Here is a 20,444-nt window from a genome sequence, read left to right as displayed (position 1 = left end):
ACTTTGAAATATCCCAGAACACAAGCAAAGCGGCTTAGTCCACAACCAAGCTACAAGCAGTGACTGTCTCTCCCAACAATATTTCACCACATTTAATAGCATTTGAAAGAAAAATCAATGTTAAAAGCATGTCTTTTAATTCTCCTTTCCCATCAATCTTACAAAACAATTTCAAGGGATGGCTCAGTGGTTGAGCGTCTGCCTTTGGCTCAGCATGTGATCCCAGTCGTGAGATTGAGTCCTACATGGGGCTCCCTATGGGGAGCCTGCTTCTCCCTCTGTCTCTGCCTCTTACCCTGTATCTCTCATGGATAAATAAATAAAACCTTAAAAAAAAAATTTCAAGATCAACTAATTGAATGTGGGGGTAGGAGGTAGGGAAGGGGTCCAAGGCCAGTTGAAAACATAGGATTCCACTCTTCTCCCTTCCTACCCTGGCAAAAAGAAATTTGAGACCAGCACCAGTAAGATAAAACCATGTAAACGTTCTTCTTCCTTTTCTTTTTTTATTAAGAAAGCATGCAAAACACAACAACAACAACTTGTGAGATCACACACCCCCTTGCCAGCCTGCACCAATGCAAAGCATTATGGGTGGTACAAGGGACTCACCAAACCAGAAACATGGGGGTTGAAGAGAGGAAAGCAAGGATGAGTATATCTATACCAAATAATTGCTCTTCCTGTCCCTCTCCTCCCATTTCTCCCTTATGTCCTCTTATAGGCAGTGAGGTCCTGCAGTTTTGCACACATCACCCAATACAACAACGACTATACTTCGAGCCCAGCCATGCTGGACCAATAAGAAAAAGGAGTATTGTTTCCATTTCGTGGAGGGGAGGGAAAATGGAGGCCCAAAGAGAGTCAGCTTTGTCCTGTGCCATTTAGCCAGGCTGAGTTGAAATGGAAGGAAGCTAAGATCCCAGGAGGCCTGATGGCCCATCTCCAGCCCTAGCCCCAAACTTCAATTACTCCGGCAGCCCACCAGAGTCCTAATGAGACTAGTTTTCAGAAGACACAGTTGAAATCGTAAACAAGGGACATTTACATGTACAATTTTGTCTACCCTTGCAAATCCTGTGCAGATCTGAGTAGAACAGGGGTTGAGAAGAGAGAAGTGATCCTCTGTAAAGAGAGTCTTGGGGAAGACAGACGGGAAGTTGTGTCTAGGAGGCACCTTGACTAGAAGGAATAAAGAAGAGATGCCTAGAACAGACACAGGGCAAAGGCATTTTGCCACCCTCTAAGAGAGATTCTCCTTTCCTCAATGGGAAATATCATGTGATACTTCAACCCCACTGACAGCCCAACAGCGGGGGATTCAAGCCACTCACACCCTCATATCTTACAAAGAACTTCACAGAAATAAAGTGCTCTTTAGTTAACCGCCCTTTCCTGCCCCTCTGCTTCAGCCTTCTTCAACAAACTCTTGCATATAACCCCCTTAAAAAGAAAGGAAGGGGTGGGTGAGGGGAAAAGCAGAAGAGTGGAAAGCCAGATCTCCTGGAAGTCATGGGTAATAAAAGAATATGAACAAAAAGCAGAAATAACAGAGAGAGTGGCCTTGTCCATTCCTTACATGTCATTCTGTAGCTTTCAGAAAGCAAACATTCAGTGAAATAAAAACAGAAGTAAAATTGCTCTTCCCTCTTGCAGCTAATATTCAACAGTTAACATTAAACATACACTAAGTGCTTTGCAGCAGTAACTCATGGCCACTCCTCATTAAAGGAGAGAAGTTTGTTCCTTACCTTTTTCTGGGCGGGGGTCTCTCTTAGCCCTCATAAAATTATTTACTCCTCTCTAAATTATTTACTCCCCTCTACCAATTTCCTTTACCCCCTCAGAAGCCTAATGGCAAAAGCTTCAGCCCCAATGATCTGGATTTCAAGAGAAGCATTTGCCTACACAGCTAAATAACTGAAATACTCCCTGCCCATGTGTATACCAACTTCTCTCTCTCTCCTCACCTTCCTATCATCGACACCATAGGTTTGGCTCTGCTACGATCAGTGGGAAAGAGGTTCCCATCTTGCCCTAGGAATATGATGAAACTAAGAGTGTTAATGGCTTGCTTTTCTTTCTTGAGAGTTCTAGAAAATGGGAGAAGAAAATAAAAGGGGAGGAAGAGGTGAGCAAACAACTGAAGGAAGACAAAATACTATTTGCCAAATGAGAAAAGGGGATTGAAGGATAATTTGTAAGTGCAAATATGAGCCACATTTAATTTCCAGAGAAAATTATGTTTAAACATTCAAAAGGGTTAAATTGAAACTATCTCCTAAAAGCTGAACCTCTGCTGTATGGTTGTCCTCAATCCTACCACAGAAGCAGAGTTCTGGCTAAGACCAATCTATCTCCAATAGACTAAGGGGTAGGAATAAGCCAATGGAAGTTTCCAGTAACATATAGAAACTGACCGTTTTATATTCCATCACCCCTCTACAGCACTTGACTCCACCCAACCCAGACTTCTTATTCCACTAGGATTTTATTATCACCCTCCTGCACCACCACCATCACTCTCACCCTAGATGGGAGTGAGGATTGGCAGAGGTAAGAATTGAAGATCTAAAGGGACAAAAAAGAGCTCAGAGGACAAAATTAGCACCATTGAGTAGAACCTGCAAATTCATGGCTATGAAGCAGTGTTTTAGATCCCTTTTACTTGAGAATGTGGCTTCTCTAGTACTGGACTGAACTGACAGGAACAGAAAACAATTTAGGTCCAAAAGGTGAGATCAGCATTGAGCTTCTCAAAGAGAAAGGTCAATCAAGGTTTGAAACCTTTCTCTGTGGCCATGAAGGCCTCACCTTCCAGCCAGATTTTAAATTAGCAAGGGGTGAACATGGTCTGTGGGGGAGGGACAGGAGACTGGGGATAGCATATAACCAATAATAATAATAACAATAATAATAATAATAATAATAATACCATAATAAGAATAATAATAAAAGAATTAGGAAAAACACAAGAAGGAAGAGGAAGAAGGAGGCAGGAAAGAGGGGGTTATCTTCGGCAGCATCTTGCGGTGGCTTCTCTGACAGAGCAAGAAAAAAAGAGGATATATAACTATATACAGCAAGGAGGAAGGGATGGGCTGGGACCGCTCTTGCCCCACTGCCGGACTTCGCCGCCCAGCCCTGGGCTCATGGCCACTTTCCATGATGCCCTAAGTGATCAAGTCCCAGTCGAAGTCATCAGGGATCTCCTCATTGGCGCCAGGAGGTGGAACTGGTGGCCGAGGGACCATATGGTGTGCTGTTGGGAAGAGAAAAAGAAATTAAAAGGAGAGTTATTCTATCCATCTAGATTGGCAATGCTCAGCCCCAAATAAGGGGCTGGTGCCCTTATTTGGCAATGCTCAGCCCCATGAGGAAGGGCTGGTGAAACTATAGTCCTTATCAGCCGAGTTATTTTTGCTGCTAGCCACCACTTCAGTGGTGGAAATAAACCAGAGCAAACATAGGTCACATGGCAATTTAATACTATGCAACCAGTAAGAATTATACTTATGAAGATCATGTAATAATGAAAAAAATACCATATAGAATGTACTATTATATAAAGTCACAGTACAGGAATTTGTAAACATATTAATGTATAAGGAATGCATGAGCCGAGAGTCTGATGTCACCCGAAAAATTGAAAACACTTGTGGTTAGGCAAGATAATAATAGTGATTTTCCAAAATGTATTTAAAAGGGAACGATCTGCTCAATTTATACTCTTTATGGCAAGTTAGGGTCTCCTTCCAACCCTCCCTACCCCCCATCAGAGGTAGTTCAATCCCAGATCCCTGATACGAGGAGTCAGCTGACAGGAAAGCAGACATGGGCACAAAGCAGGTATGTCTGGATGATATGTTCATTGTATCTGCCTGATCATGTCTTCCATCTAGATTCCAAAGCTGGACATAAATGTTCTATATCTTGGGTCTGCATGCATGCTTTTACTTCCTTTTTTTTTTTTAAGATTTTATTTATCCAAATGAGAGAGAGAGAAAGAGAGAGAGAGAGCACGAGCTGGGAGAGGGGCAGAGAGAGAGGAAGAAGTAGGCTCCCCACCGAGCAGGGAGCCCGACTTGGGGCTCAAACTCAGGACCCCAAGATCATGACCTGAGCTGAAGGCAGACCTCAACTGTCTGAGCCACCCAGGCATCCCTGCTTTTACTTCCTTTTATGATCATAGGCACAAGTTTTGCTTAAAGTAAAGCAATCTTCTTTGGTCTCCCATGACATATGCCTCCCTCACAAATGGGCCCACCCTCCAGCCTTAGGGATCATGAAGGCTTACCTACTCCCAGCAGGGGCAAGCAAAAGGGAAGAGAATGCAGGCTCAGAGCCAGAGGAAAGCAAAACAGCTCATCAGGGCAGAGAGGGTTGGGTTGTTGGAGAAACAAGCTCCCCAGCTCTTACCTGGGCGATTGTATGCTGCTGAGTCCTGGGTGGGGATGGGGTACATTGGTGATGGGCCAGGATAGAGGTGGGGGGCTTGTGGGTGCACATAAGAGTTCACTGCCAAAGCAAGATAGGAGTTACTTGAGTAAGCTTCATTCTAGTCAATGAAGTGGGCCCACTATAGAGGGGGAAAGAAGTACTCTGTTTCCCCTTCATATCTGCTCTCTTCCTTGCTCTGTTTGGTTGCTCCAGCAAACACAAAGGCTTTCTGCAGGAGCTGTTGGTCCTCACAGCTTAGGGTAAGAAGGGACCCTAATTGTCCCTGGAACTATAAAATACCAAGGCTATTCAAAGGATGACAAATATAGAAACAGAGATAGAAACACGATCCTTGAATCTCTCTCGTTTCACTGGCTTGAAGATCATGTAACCACAGAGAATCACAACACCACCTGATATGATCCAGGTTGGGGTAGCCGAGACACAAACTTGGAATGGGCACTTTCTCCTCCCTTTTCTTAAGTAATTCTGATCTCCCAAATTAAGGTGTAAAAAGAGAATCATACAGTTTTTCAGTACGGGACTTTACTAATACACTAAACCTTCAGTCAATGTAGTAGACAAACTAGTCCCACTGTTCAGTTTGGGTCACTGCTCATCAGATGATTTTTCTCAACTCTCTTCTGTCCTTTACCTCCCCCTCTCTTTTTGTCATAGTCTCCACCTCCTTGGCAACTTGCTTTGTTCACTACCTTGGTTCATGGCTGGCTCTTGTTTGCCACTGGTAAGGGCACAGGAGTCAGCAATACGGGCAGGGGCTGGTGGCCGGTGGGAGCCCCCTTGTGGGGGCACATGACCAGTCTGAGTGAGGAAGTGGTTGAGAGAGTCACACAGATTGGCAATGTGATGCTGATCGAGGCTCCAGTTCTTCTGCTCTGCCTGCCGCAGACTCTCCATCAGTTCTGCAAACAGAGAAGCAAGAAATGCTACCCTTTGCAGAGGTCCCGAAGCCCCTACGGTATTTACCCCATCTCACTGATTCCCAACCACATCATGAATCAACGCCACTGACTAGGTTCATTGCCAAAAATAAGTGACATCTCTTAGAGCTCTACATTTTCAAACTCTTCTTCTATTTGCTCCTTACTAAATTCTTATTATAATTTCCATCTCCACCAGTAAAGAAAACAAAATTTCAAAGTGAGCAAATGAATTAGCCAGTAAATGGTGACAAAACTACAAAATAGTGGTCCAGGTTTCTGAATTCCTGAGAGCCTTCCCTCTCTAAGGACAGAACTAGCCAAGATAAAACATGGTCATATTTTTAGTGCATTAAGGCAAAATTATGAAATTTGAAAATAACATTGGCATCATCCACGTTGGGAAATATGGAGGGGAAACAATGGAATCCTCCATCCCCACACTTCATTTAACCACTCCCTTCTGCTTTGCTGGTTTCTACTAGGCTTTCAACTCACAACATGCTCCTCTTCCCTCTGGAAGAGGTTCCTCTCATTACTCACCTGAGAACTGTGACTGCTCAATGCTGGACCAGTTGAGCCGATTCACCATCTTAAAGCTTTCCTTTAAGGAGTCGATATTGGAGCACCAGTCAGGAGGAAAGGCTGTAAAGAGGAGAGGAAAATGGATAATAAGCACTCCGAGTATGCAAGGTTATCAATTATGTTACCAAGATAATCTTAAAATCTCTCTCCCTGGAGATCAAGAACTAGTAAAGCTATCAGATGCTTAGGGGATAGGCAACCTAGCTCACAGGCAGGAGAATATGTAAAGCAATCACAGGTGGTCAAAGAAGTCTGTAACATGGAGCTCTAAGTAGCAACATCTGCTCACTCAGAGATGCTGTGCTGGGGGATCGAGGCTAGAGACCCACTGTCAGCTTCCTAACCAACTGCATCTCCAGGCCACAGTCAGAAGAAGGGGGGCAGTTGGCCCTCCTCTCAGATCTCCCTGCACCCTCCTCACTCACCAAAGCCAGTACTGTTCATAGGAGCCTGGCCTTGTGCCTGTTGCTGTGGTGGCGGCGGTGGCTGCTGGGCAGGGTGGGGGTGGGGATGGTGCTGATGTGGGTGGTAGCCTCCGTGCTGCAGTGGGGGTGGATGCATGGTCATCACAGAGGGAGGCCCGTAGCCTTCAGCCCCCGCCGGCTTCCCACCTGGTGGGGTACAACCATCTGGGCTTGGGGTGTGCAATGGAGGAGCACCCCCTACAGCTGAAGGGCCCTGGGCTGGTGCCTGCTGTGGCTGCGGCTGTGACTGTTGGGGTGGTGGCTGTGGTGGTTGCTGCTGCTGCTGCTGAGGTGGCGGCGGCGGCTGCTGGTACATGTAGTAGTTGTTAGAGGGTGGCATGTCCCCCAGGAGAGACGAGAAGCCTACAGGGTAGGAGGAGATAGCCAAGTGAATTGGGCAATGCATTTTTCTTTTCTTTTTTTTTTTTCCAAAGATTCATTTACTTATTTGAGAAAGAGAGAGCATATGTGAACAGGGGGAGGGGCAGGGGGAGAGAGAGAATCTCAAGCAGATTCTCCACTGAGCTCAGAGCTCAATCCCAAGACCCTGAGATCATGACCTGAACCTAAATCAAGAGTTAGACTCTCAACAGAGTGAGCTGCCCAGGCACCCCAATGCATTTTTCACTAAACAAGATTTCCACGATTGAGATGGGAGGCCTTGGGCAGAAACCCCAGACTTCCAAGGGTAAGGCTATTCTAGGAAGGCAACGGTCCTCTTGGCTTCCTCTGCCACCCACCATTCTCCCACCTCTAATAACAGAAGGAGTGCCTTGATAGTGCGGCAACTGCTAAAATGTTAGCAAAAAGGTCAGCCTGCACCTTTTTATGCTATTCCTCAGGGATCTGGGGGTAGGGCTGGAATCAAAGTGTCAAAATAAGTCAGATATCAGGTGAAGTTTAGAAAGTAAATTACAAATAAAATAAAGCCATTGGGCACCTGCTCTCTCTTCTTCTTTACTGTGTCTACACTCTTCTTGGATTCACTACCAACAAATGGAGTTGGATGAAGTGTAGAGCAAGGATAGATGAAGTTCTCACACATGTTGGGCAGGGGAGAACTAGAAACTGAGACCAGGTAGGGGCTTTCGGCCACAATTAAACTTGAGTAAATACTTGGCAGTCCTCATTCAATCTAATTTTTCACTTTGTTTATGAGAGCCCCTTCCTACTCCCCACTCCTGATCAACCAATCATCTGGCCTGCACTCATTCCTCAAGCAAAGGCTATAATCTTAGACCATAACGCTAGATCTAAATCCCCCAGGATCTAAGAAAAGAAATCTGGGATGCCTGAGTGGCTCAGTGGTGGAGCATCTGCCTTTGGCTCAAGGCGTGATCCCGGGGTCCTGGGATCGAGTCCCACATCAGGCTCCCCGCGAAGGACCTGCTTCTCCCTCTGCCTGTGTCTCTGCCTCTCTCTCTGTGTCTATCATGAATAAATAAAAATCTTTACAAAAATAATTAATAAGTAAATAAATAAAAGAAGAAATCCACGGCAATTAATATACATTTCCGAAAGGTGGCTTCCAACCATTTTCAATCATCTCATTCATCTCCTGTGGCCTGTACAAGGTGACTGTAGGAACAAGAAGCTCTGATGCCTGACCTGAAGTCTTGACCCCTACCTCTGATTTCTTTAAAACCAGAAACAAACAAGAATCACAGAGGGCTGGACCAGATGATCTCTCAAGGAGACTTCCCAATAGGAACTTTAGATTACTCTTACATGGTAATTTGGGAAATTTGAGTATGGACAAGATATTAAGGAAGTATTATCAACTCTATTAAGAGTAATAATGGCAGTGGATAACCAAGTCTTCATCATTAAGACTGCACACTGAAATAGTATCCATAGGTGAGATGACATGTCTAGGAATTGCCTTAAATTACTCCAATTAAAAAAAAAAAAAGCTGGGTGGTAAATGAGCTGAAAAAATATTGGTACCTGTTAAAATTGGGCCATTTTAAAAGCTGGAAATCCAAGAGTTTATTACACTGTTTTCTCTATTTTTGCATCTGTTTGAGATTTTTCCTAATAAAAATCCACATGGGGTGCCTGGGTGAGTTAGTTGGTTGAGGGTCTGACTCTTGATTTCGGCTCAGGTCATGATCTCACGAACTCAGGTGGTGTGATCAGGCCCAGAGTTGGGCTCCACCTTGGCACAGAGTCTTTTTAAAGACTAATTCTGTCCCTCCCTCTCTGCACACCTCTCTCTCTCTCTCTCTCTCTCTCAAATAAATAATCTTTTTAAAAAAAACAACATAAATAGGGGCACCTGGGTGGCTTAGCCAGTTGGGCATCCGCCTCCAGCTCAGGTCATGATCCTGGGGTCCTGGGATCAAGCCCTACATCAGGCTTGCCTGCTTCTCCTTCTTCTCCCTGCTTCCTGTTCTCCTTCACTATTTCTCTCTCTCTCTCTCTCTCCTTCTCTCCATCTCTCTCTCTCTCTCAAATAAATAAATAAAATCTTTTTTAAAAATCAGTATAAATATAAATATACTAAAGAATTAATTTGTCTCACAGTGAAACAGATTCTGAGGGAAAGGAAACCACTGCTGTCCCCTGGTGGCCATCCTGTAAACGACCTGCTTGCAGCCATAAAGTCACTGCCCTTAGTTTTAGAAGAGGAATCCCTCCAACTCACTTTCTGAAGCTAATAACCCAGCCTGCCTCTTGAAACAGCTGTCCTTCAGAGCTAAGCCAGAAGAGTGTGACTCCAAACATTTTTGGTTTCTGAGATGGTTCCCCTGACCAGTGATCAACCTCTCCTTGTATGAAAAATAAGACAGAAGGGAGAGAAGAGAATGTTATCACCCATTCAGGAGTATAAGGACGTTCATGGCCTCATCCCAACTGCAGGCTCACCATGCTGAGAGGAGGAAGAGGATTTCTCCAGCATGGATTTGTAGAGGTTGCGAAAGGACCAGCTTAGATCCTGAAAATTGATCTCTGAGTAGGAGAATTTGAAGTCGTGGTTGGTGTTATAGAGGGGAGGGGGACCCTCAGCACTTTCTCGGCCTGGAGCCCCTGCTCCTACTGCTCCACCATCCACAGATCCTGTGCCCTGCAGAAAGGAGGGAGTAAGAAAGACTTGATCCATGTATTACGATAAGGACCCAAACATCCCCTTAATGGTCACCAAGCTCTCTGGCTTGTCTTTAGCCTCTCCTAACTTTTCAATGAATAAATACCCTGTCCCTTCCTATCTCCTTTATTCCTATCATGATGTACCTCAAGCCTTTTTCCTAGGCTCTGTCCATCTTCCTTTCTCATAACCTTTTTGGTTCCTCTTCTCTTCTCACCACTTTTCTTGCCCCTGATCTTTCCCAAAGTTCTGTTACATATCCTCTCTCTCTCTCTCTGTCTCCCTCTTCTGCTTTCCCCTTCTTTCCCAATTTCTTTGCCTTATACGTCACAGATACTCAATACATCATTTTGAACTGGCAAATATAGGAATCTGTTCAGCCACCCACTCACCTACCCATCCATCCCCGTGTACCCTGAAATCTCTACTTCTTACCTGGCTGTAGCTGGTGATAGATGTGGGGCTCTGAAGTGACATCTGAGGATTCCCCTCAGAAGGCAGTGAGGCTTCTCCACTCCCTGGTACACCTCCCCGTGGGCTTTTGCTTGCCTCCTGTTCTGGTGAGTCTTGGGATAGCTGAGGGTTATAAAAGAACAGAAATCTAGAAGCAGAAGCTAAACATCCTTCCGAGATCGATGGTTTCAACTCTGCTGGTATTCATCCTTTGCCCCAAACATAGGAAAGGACTGAATATACAGAAAAGGATGTAGAAGGATCAGCTGTCTCAGCAATGGCATCTCCCCATGAGGTGCAGACTTACATCATCATCTGGAGGATGTCTTCTCTTTCGGGAGATGTCAGGGCAGGTGTCGATTGTCCAATATGAGCCCTGGAAAGAGAACCATCCCCAGAGAAAACAAAATCAGTATACATGGAAATTTCCACCTTTGGAAAAGTAGATATTTGGGAGAATTTCCACACACACACACAAAAAAATAAGTTATATTAAGAAAAGTAACTGGAGAATCACAGAGAATCCTGAGGGTACTGGCTATTTTTGAGGAGTACATTTGTCCTAAAAGCTCAATGAATAAGTCAGAGGTATGTGATCCGAACACAGGCCTCGATTGTTCTGGAGGAGTAAAATGATGGTATTTAGTTCAAAGAGCTGGAAATGCCCAGACACAACCCTCCCCTTCTGTGTGATCTTAGGCAATGCTCTCCTGAACTCCAGCATCCACATTGATCAAATGAAGACATTGATTTATCTTTTTCCTTTTGAAGATAAAAGTGATGGGCTTTTGTATAGAAAAGTTCCTACAAAGATTATTAAGTCTACCTTTCACATCTAGAAAGAGTGCCACACATAAGAAAGGGGGCATTAAAGTCAACTTTACCATAAATAATTCTATTTAAAAAAAAGATTTCACAATCTTTTTTCTTAGTCACCTGTGCTCGTGGGGGCTCACAAACACGATAGCCACACTCTTCCTTTAAGAAAAAAAATAAAGCTGCTTCTCTAATTAACATTATTTCCTCTTCTGGGTAATTAAAACAGCCACAGGACTCTAGGCTGTCAACTACTCTCCTTCCTGCTCCTCCTTTCAATGCTTACAGGAGCGTCTCACCTTCCCAGGGTCATCCCGAGGTCTGGGTACCTTCCGGAAACACTTGTTGAGAGAAAGGTTGTGCCGAATCGAATTCTAGGGAAGCAGAGAAGCCAGTTAGCTTTGAGCATTGTGTAAAGCAGAAAGTTTTCCAGTAGGACACAGAGGGACAGACACAAAAGGATGTAACATACGTAATAAAGTTCCGGTATCTGGCAAACTTAGTACCTCTTAATTATACTGATGGAGGAACTTACCTAGCAGATAGTGAGAGCAAGGAGATCAGAAAATGCAGAAATTTAATCAATGGGAGGTAATGCCTATAAATTTAAGTACCAGGTGCTTCTGGTATATATATATAAAACTACATAATCTTTCTGGTTATATAGTTTTTCAATCTTTCACCCAACTGACAACAGGTATATAAACACCTCAAAATCACATCTGCCCAGTTTCTTAATTCATTCTGCCTCCAGTAAAAGAATAATACTTTAAAACTGTTTATATAAATAAAAACAAAATATAAATTAGGAACAAAACAAAGGCACAAGTTCACTTTTGTTTTCTCCACAGCCCACAGAATGCTGCATTTGGAGGAAAGAAAGAATGTTGCATATGTGTGTTGAGTGAGGCTGGGGGTTGTGGTAGCTAGCAGGGACACACTCATGAAGGAAAAGCTGAATGCTTTCAATAGACTCCAGATCATTATCTGGTTTGTATGTCAACTAGTGATTTACAGAGCAAAAGAACTACATTAAATCCCCATTCCTACTCAACAACTGGCAAATGAGTTACTGTTCCAAAAGATGAAGAACATCAGTCTTTCTTTGCATGGAAGAGGAGTTTTCTTCTTCCTCTATTGCCAGCCAAACAACTTATCCTGTTACTACTTGCTTGGTGAATAGGCTGTTGGTGAAAGACCTAATCATCATCATCAGTAGTAGTAGTAGTAGTAGTAGTAGTAGTAGTATACAAATTTCAAAAGATGAGGACTATGTGCAACAAAGCTTTGGAAATCTGATGAGACTCCTACCTCTAGGTAGGAAGAAGCAATGCCATGCCTTGCACAGTGACTTGAACATAGTAGAGTGGCAATAAGTATTTGTGAAATGAATGAATCTCCTTTTTGAGGACTCAGAAGGTAAGAGGGTATGATGAGCAACAGCATCCTGCCATCCTCATAACTACACTTAGTGGCTCGATATCACTGGAGTTTCCCTGATATACCTTATGAAAGTTGTTCAACTCTGAAAAAGAGTAGGGGATGGGAGATATAAGATTTTAAGTTCACACATCTCTGAAACAGGTCAGAGTGGACTGGACCAGGTTATAGGAAGAAACAAAAGTAGAGAAAAAGATTGTCGCAAGTTATAGAAGCCATCCCACCTTCCAACCAATGCCAGCATTCTTGTAATAGGGGAAGTTATCACAGATCCAGCGGTAAATCTCACTGAGGGTCATCTTTTTGGCGGGAGAGGAATTGATGGCATAGGTGATGAGGGTGGCATAGCTGTATCGTGGCTTGCCATCCTGATGCACTGCTGCGTCGTCTTTACTCAGGGTGGCATTCGGATCTGTGGGTGAGCCTGGGGGACACTTGCGGCTGCCACCTGGAGGCCCAGCCTGGGAGGCACTCCCAAGCTTCTCAATGGTAGCTCGAAGGGTCAGCTGGGGGAGCCAGTCTATGGAGGTGAGGCTACTCTCTAGGTCAGAAGCCATGGTACTTCTGGGTTCTACAGAGGAGAGAACAAAGAGGAGAGGAAAATAGAATAGATGAGTGTTTTATCTGGTTACTAGCACCAAGTAATATTCAAATCTTAGTTCTTTAAGGGAAGTAGAGTTTCTTCCCTCTATAATTCCCATGGGAGACTGTCACAGGACAGTCCTCAACCAAGGGTCCCCAAAGCTCCCAAGCAATATACCACCAATCACCTACCAGATGACAGACTGGTACTTACCCTGTATCTTAATGTAGAACATAGCCAACAGGACTCTCCCTTCATTCAGGACTAAAAGAGAACCCACCAGTTGTGCTATTCCCTCAATTCTCCTTACTTAAACCCCTACAACACAATATCTTAAACTATATCATATTTTTTTGAAAACTTAATAGACCATATAAAATCAGCCAAAGTCTACTCTCCAATTATGTGATGCTTGTTTTATTTACATACGACATCCACAGATAGCACAAGTGAACATGTAAAGAAAAACAGAGTAAACACAAGTATACACCAACGAAGCACACACCAACACTTTTAAAGATGTTTCGTATTAGATAGATTTGAGCACTCACCCTTTTTAATCCCATATATATGCACATGAGGCATATGAGATTTATCCCAAGCAGGAATTATATATGACAATCAGCAAAGGACAGATGCAAGACACACACATACACAGTGGCCCCCATACCCAGAGATCAGTTAGGTATACAATGTACATTACCAGCAAAGCACAAAGTCACACACAGATGTAACACATCCTGAGCACAGCTGCCCACACCTTTAAAGCTACCCCTGGTATGCTCCCGCCCACAGACACCAACACCAGGAAGAAGTCATGGGCAAGGACCTCCCACCTCTGAGCCCGCTGGGCTTCACTGAGCCGGGGGGGGGGGGGGGGGGGGGGGGGGGGGGGGGGGGGGGGGGGGGGGGGGGGGGAGACACCCAGCTGTGTGCACACCGGTAACAATCAGATAGCCTGGCTAAAAATAGCCACTCTGGGGCTAAGAGCTGGCTCCCCTTCTCCCGCCCCCCTCCTCTCTCCTTCCTTCCCAGCCAGGCACGCAGGCTTGCTGCACCTCCATGCAGACTCCTGGTGCTGCCAAACCGCCCACGCCTGATGTTTGCACACCCTGCCGCCACCCACACAGCCTGGGCGCTCTTGCTGGCAGAGAGGTGCAGCTAGAATGAAATCTTGTGGGGCGGGAAGGGGGGGGAGGAGAACGCCGGGTGCTGCTTTCTGCTATTGCAGGGTCTCGGAAGGCTGGCAGGAAGCGCTTGGTAGCCAACTGGCGCTCCCCGAGTGCCCATGCCAGCCACCCGCCCTGAGCACTCCCTGCTTGACAGGTTTGTGCCTGCACAGGCCTGGAGAGGCCGGCCAGTATTTCTTTCCCATATCCCTGTTGACAGTCCCACCAGGGCTTTTCTCAGGAGGAGCCGGGGGTAGCTGGCCCTGTACAGAAACACATCATGTCTGTAATGTCTAAATCCGCACCTGGATGATATGCACAAGTGTTAGGACTCCACACGAATCTACACACTCCAGAGTCAGAAGCTCAAGCCCAGGTATGACTGTCTCCCCCTGTGTTCTGACTCCAACACATCTCACAGGCTGTCAGCTCACTCCGTCTCCCGTGGCAGTGACTCTCCTCCCCTCGAGACTGACCCTCTCTCCTAAGGATCAGCATTCTCACTCATGTCCCTGTCCCCCAAGGTCCCCACCCACACAATCTCTGCATGTAGGCACATGCACCCTGCGCCGGGCTCCTCACCAGCAACACACCCACTCCACAAAGCTGAAGGAAACACCTCAGTGCCTCAGGGGCCTGAACAGCATGAGACCCAACTGAAACCGAAGAACTGCCTGACAGGAGAAAGGGGTGAAAAAAAAAAAGCTATGTTTATAAATAGCATCATGAAGGGATTTCTCCTTCATCCTTAGCTTCTTTCCCCACCACCATCCTTTCCAGCCCACCACCACCATTTTGCCTTAAAATCATGGAAACTCTTGGACACTAATAGGGACATTTAATCATTCCAGGAAGGTTCAGACCTCCTAGCACATTACCAAGTCAAAACACCACAGCATCCAGGGTAAAGCAGGGCGCTTGGGGCAATCATTGGTCCTGCAGGTGGGTAATCACAGCCGAACAGTAATGTGACAATAAGCAAGTGACCAGAGTTCTCCTGGGTCCTCCCCAAAAGGGGAGGTCTGTAAAGAATTTCCTAGTATCTCCTGCTAGGAATCCCTAGGAAACCTCATCTTAAGAACACAGAAGCCTTCCGCAGACCCTTCATTTGAAAGTCTCTCAACACTGGACAAGGGACATGATAATACATTTCAAGCAGTTTACAGAACCCATTTGGCACATGCCAATCACTCTGAACTGCGGAAGGGGAAGCGCTCAGCCTTTGCTGATTGTTCTCTGATCTTCCCTAGCCTTACACCAGCACCAGGTTAGGAGAGGTTAAATTTAACCTTTCTCCAGCACTCTCTCAGTCAGCCCTCCAGATACTGCCTGGCACTCAAAATATATCCTAATCTGGGATGCCTGAGTGGCTCAGCGGTTGAGTGTCTGCCTTCAGCTCAGGTCATGATCCTGGGGTCCTGGGATCGAGTCCCACTTCAGGCTTCTTGCAGGAACCCAGCTTCTCCTTCTACCTATGTCTCTTCCTCTCTCTCTCTGTGTCTCTCTCATGAATAAAGATAACCTTTAAACACATATATTTAAATATCCTAATATATACATAATATATATTATATATAATAATATATTATAATATATATCCAAATATATTAGGATATATATATCCTAACATACATATCCTAATAATATATATATTATATATATATATCCTAATATATATATATCCTAATATATATATATATATATCCTAATCTGACCAGATTCTTGTAAGAAGCTTGCAGTAAAAGGTCCTTCTGATCTTTTGGCACCATGCTCCCTTTACCCATCCCACTTCCTCACCCCCATCACTTCCCCATTCTTGAAGGGCAGCCCAGTGCACAGAACCTTAGAGATGAGGTCCCTCAGTTCTATTCCCAACCTTGACACTGACTCACTCAATGTCCCTAACCATCTGGTGCTCCCTGAAGTCCTGATGCCTCAGTTTCCCCCTCCAATAAAAGGGATGAAGTCATAAACACTGCCAAAGCTTCATCCTTGGAGGGAAGTGAATGAAGCTTAATGAGCTCGTGGCTGCTTCACATTCCATGCTCCCCAAAATAATGGCACGAGGCTAATGTGCAGGGCTATTATTAGAAAGGCAAACAAGAGATACTTCCATTTCTCAGTCCAACCAACCTAGTTACCCAGACCTCTCTCTCCAGGTGGGCCTCATGCCACTGGGCTTGGGCAGAACCTAAGTCAGGCTACATTCTTCTCTGCGCGCTGGAAGACTGAAAGGAAATACCCATAGAAACTGGGAAAGGCAGCCAAAGGGCAGGCTCCATCACATCCACAGGACGTCTAATTAAGACTACAGTACTGGGAGAAAGGTGGAGAAAAAGAGAAAGACATTCTGATGGAGTGGATTAGTGACCCTAGATGAGATGTGTAAGATCCAAAATAATAGGTAAAGTTTTCTTCCCACTTTATCCAAAAGGCCAGGAATTGTTCTCTGGATGGTGCCAAGGTCAGGTACTCCGGAATGATAACTTCCTGCTCTGGACGGAATGCCAAAACTAATAGAGCAGTGGTTAAGTTTACCACATCACCAATTACCAGTCAGGCTGCCTGGGTTTCAATCCTGGTTCCATTATGTCCTGGCTGTGCAAGCTTGGGCAAGTTACTTAACCTCTCTGTGTTGTTTCTTCATCTATAAAATAGAGATGATAACTGTACCTGCATAGGGTTGTTGTGAGGATTGCCTCAAATTAATATTTTAAGGCATTTAGCAAGTGTTATGTAAGTATAACTATTATTATTATTTTGAATGGGGGAAAAAAAGAGAATATTAGAAAATAGAAAGCAGACCATAGAGGTAAGAATGGAAGCAGCAAACCTGCAATGATTCACATTACCAAACCTGCACTGAGTTTGCAATAGCTTTCAGGATGCCAGAATCTAAAACTTTTACTTTGGAGATAGTATCACCCCACTACTAACCAATGCCAGGACTAAGTAAAGTCCAAATATGAAGGAACGAGGGGATATCACCTCTTATTTTTCAGCAGGGACCAAGTCTAGTCATAAGACATGATCTGGAAAACAGCACTCTCTAAATCATAGTTAATCCAACCCAACAGCCATCTGCTTCCAACAGACACCGCAGAGGCAAGGAGAATTAGGGAAACTCCGTCCCTAATTCAGGGCCAGTTACACTGTGTGGTGGTGGTACACCTGGAGCTGTTGTGATACAGTTCACTCTGAGCCACTCAACAAGTTGCATTCCAGCATCTGGGAAAGCATTTTGGGAGAAATAGGTTGCTATTACACCAGAGTCGGCTCTTTTCACAAAGCAGGGGAGGGAGTTCTTGAGTTAAGAGCCAAGGATCCTCATGGTTTTGAGACCAGAGATATCAGAAATTAAACTCTCCTGCTGGCTCTAGAAGAAGTGACCCCAGCATGACACTGAGCTGCCCTGCCATATGAAATGACTTTCGCCCAACCATTCGCAAGGGTTCCCGCTGGCCACGGCAGGCCAAGCCTCTCCTCCAAGCAGGGAGCCTTACCAGCACCCTCTCCAGGTCCTTGAACAGAGGCACCGGCTTCTAGAGGCCTACCAGAAACATAGGATTCTGGGTAATTGGAGGCTTGGTCTGAAAAACACATGACTATCTCCACACACGTACCCACTCAAAACAGAGCCACATTCACCTGAATTAGGAAACACAGGCACACCATGTAGAGAATGCGCAGCACAGCTATACAAACCTAGATGATAACCCTGTCTCATATACCACCACATAAGGTGGTTTCCAGGACCAAGTGGCTGTATGTAGGGACTTAGGCAGCCCATTATGGCCCAGATGCAGAAAGAAGAAACATAAAAACCCACTTAGGATGAAGTGTTGCACTTGGTTTTGCTATAGGTGCACATAGAAAATGAGAGATGTACTAAAGGCAAAGCAGGAAAGCGGGCGCCCAGCTAGTGATCCCAGGCTGCAAGACACACTGCTAAACACGTAGCCCGGTGTCAGCTAGAAGGAGGTCCTGGCACCTTTTTCCTGCCTTTTCTGACAATGCTGGGCTTTGGTGATTCCTGCTCGTATCTCATGAAAGAAACTTAAATAAAAGATTCCAGGGACACACAACTGAACAAGAAATGGGAAGGGAAAAGATGAAACTATTAGGTGGTTTCTGAAAGAAAATTCATCACAGGTCAAATCTCCCTGGTGATCAACTTTTTTAGACGAAAGACTGGAAGGAGACTGAGCAGCAACACCCCTCTCTTCCTAGCCAGGATCTGCTTTTTTCTGATGAAATGGCGGTGAGGACGGGAGCTGTGGACAGGAGCTGTGTAGGGCACAAGGACAGGCGTACAGGGCCAGCATTATGGAAGAATTTCGACCCAGGAGTTGGTGTTCCCCTACACCCTTTCTTCCTGCCTTGGGATATTTAGGATTTTCATTTTCCCTCTGGATTTTATTGATAGAGGCATGCTTCCATCCGGAATGAGTATGCCGCAAGAGGAGGTCTCCTGGTGTCTGAGGAAGGGTGAGTGGGGACAGACTGACTTTCTTGTCCAGGAGATGGTAATCACAGTGGGTTGGAGAGAACAGCTCTGGTAGACAGACATTAAGCTGACGGAGTCTTACAAGGTAAGAACAGGTAATATCAGTGGAAGCCATAGCCAAGTCTAGGCCATGAAATGCCACGATGACTTTAGTGAAGTAAAAAAGCCCAAGAATGGGGGGCAGTATGGGATCCTGGTTGGGAAGTATCCATCATTATTACACAGTATGGATGGAGTTCTGAAAATGCAGGTGTTTGCTGATATTCCTCTGACCTCAGCATGGAAACATACCCGTCCCTAGGGACCTCAAATGAATCCCATCCATCTAGCCACCGAACACTAGGAAACCCATTTCTCAGAGCCTCTGCAACAAGATAGAAGTTTGAATCCAGGAGCTTCTTCAGAACACATTCCCCAGAAGAGTCTCTTTTTCCTTCCCCAGTGATGAAACCCAAGAGCCACCATCTCAGCCCCTCCTACACCCACTGGTACCTAAAGAGGACAGAGAAGGTGAAAGAAAGCACTAACCTGTCTCCAAGGTTCCCCCAGTAAAAGGAGGGAACCACCTGGTACTGGAGTTTGGGGTTGGAGGGACTCCCCTCTTCAAAGGCAGATGAAGGGTCTCATCCTCAGTGGCTCTTCCTGTACTTGGCTGAACATCCCAAACTGGGGTGGGGAACCGGGTCCCCTGAGGATGAGGAGCGGAGGGAGGAGGAGGAGGAGGAGGAGGAGGAGGAGGAGGAGGAGGAGGAGGAGGAGGAGGTGGAGGAGAAGGAGGTCCTACCTGGGGAAGGTGGCACACCCCCCACACCCTGCCAGTTACCCTGGGGAGGAGGGGAGGAGCCTCTCCCAACCAGGAGTTGTCTCCTCCCCCTTGGGGGAGTCCCCCTCCCCCCCAAACTGGATCTTTCGGGAGTGGAGGGCTCTTTCTGTGTGCTGGAGATCTGAGCGGAGGGGCTCTGCCCTGTTCCACTGTCTAGGTACAAGGAAGTTGAGAGGAGAGTTCTTCCCCTCTCCTGAGAGGCCGAAAGCCGACTCCTCTTCTTTTCCCTCGAGTGTCCTCCGCTCGTGGATGTGAGGACTCGTCTCCCCTGTGAGTACTGGATAGGATGGAGGGCGCCTACTCCAGAGGCATTTCCTCCTTTCTCTGAGCCTCAAAAGTCCTGAACTGCGGCGAGTGTGCGTTTGGAGGGGCGGAGGCACGCTGGGCGGTCTCGCTCGGTCGGCTTCCTTTAGCAGGATCGCCCCGTCCACTCCGGGAGGTCGGTCCCCCGGGCCAGGAGGGGGGTGTTCCTCGCCCCTAGGGGAGACGAGACGCTCCTCGACAGGGGTCTCTTCGGTCCCTCGCCCGAGTGGAAAGGGTCTCCGCTCCTGCGCGGAGGGAGGCTGCTCGCGTCCCCGCTCCCGCCTCCGCTCCGGGGGCGCCCCCGAGGGTGGGGTTCTCCGACTCCCCGCTCTCCGCGAGCTGGCCTGGGTAGCAGGGTCCGGGAGGCCGCGGCTCCCGACTCGGGTCCCCGGCTACCGTGGCGGCAGCGCCTCGTCTAGTCCCGTCCCGTCCGGTCCGCTCCGTTCGGCGCGCGAGGCCCCCGGCGCTGCCACCCCTCGGGCTCCGGCCGGTCCGGGCTCCCGGGGAGCCAGAAGGCGGACGGACGGTGGCGGGGCTCGGCTCGGGCTCGGGCTCGGCTCGGCTCCGCTGCAGGCCCCGGCTCCTCCCCGGCCTCCGCGCCGCGCTTCGCGCCCCTCCCCCTCCCCCGCCCGCCCGGCCGCCGCCGCGGCCGCCGCCGCCGCCTCCCCGCGCGGGTTAAGGAGGAGCCGGCGGCGCCGGGAGAGCCGCGGGGCCCGCAGCCCGGGGACGCGCCGCCGCTCGGGCCGCTGCAGCCGCGCGGCCGCTGGACCCCGAGCGCTCCCGGGCGGCGCGGGACGGCAGCCCCCTGCGCTCGCGATCGGGGCAGGGCACC

General features: G+C 46.9%; 1 protein-coding gene across 2 annotated transcripts; it reads right to left on the bottom strand.

The window, feature by feature from the left end:
* Positions 1-486: 486 nt before the first annotated feature.
* On the bottom strand, positions 487-20,215 carry FOXJ2 (forkhead box J2). 2 transcript variants are annotated; one of them, XM_025472007.3, is made up of 11 exons: positions 19,015-20,215; positions 12,452-12,798; positions 11,087-11,161; positions 10,279-10,347; positions 9,954-10,094; positions 9,299-9,497; positions 6,392-6,793; positions 5,925-6,026; positions 5,154-5,363; positions 4,420-4,518; positions 487-3,262 (listed from the first exon to the last, which is right to left on the bottom strand). In XM_025472007.3, the coding sequence occupies exons 2-11, from the start codon at positions 12,782-12,784 to the stop codon at positions 3,174-3,176; spliced, it is 1,719 nt and encodes a 572-aa protein (XP_025327792.3). In that variant the 5' UTR covers positions 12,785-12,798; positions 19,015-20,215; the 3' UTR covers positions 487-3,173. The 2 variants fall into 2 exon arrangements, with proteins under 2 accessions (XP_025327792.3, XP_025327795.3); XM_025472010.3 differs by lacking the exons at positions 12,452-12,798; positions 19,015-20,215 and adding an exon at positions 12,099-12,333.
* Between the last annotated feature and the right edge of the window lie 229 nt (positions 20,216-20,444).

The sequence above is a fragment of the Canis lupus genome, chromosome 27, assembly GCF_003254725.2.
Source record: "Canis lupus dingo isolate Sandy chromosome 27, ASM325472v2, whole genome shotgun sequence".
NCBI lineage: Eukaryota > Metazoa > Chordata > Mammalia > Carnivora > Canidae > Canis > Canis lupus.
This window is presented reverse-complemented; position numbering and strand designations above follow the sequence as displayed.

Coding starts and splice junctions, on each gene's coding strand:
- FOXJ2 (XM_025472007.3), bottom strand. CDS start 12,784: ATGGCTTCTGACCTAGAGAGTAGCCTCACCTCCATAGACTGGCTCCCC. Junction 6,027..6,391: donor TATGAACAGTACTGGCTTTG/GTGAGTGAGGAG, acceptor TCCTCTTTACAG/CCTTTCCTCCTGACTGGTGC. Junction 4,519..5,153: donor AGAGCCAGCCATGAACCAAG/GTAGTGAACAAA, acceptor TTGCTTTGGCAG/TGAACTCTTATGTGCACCCA.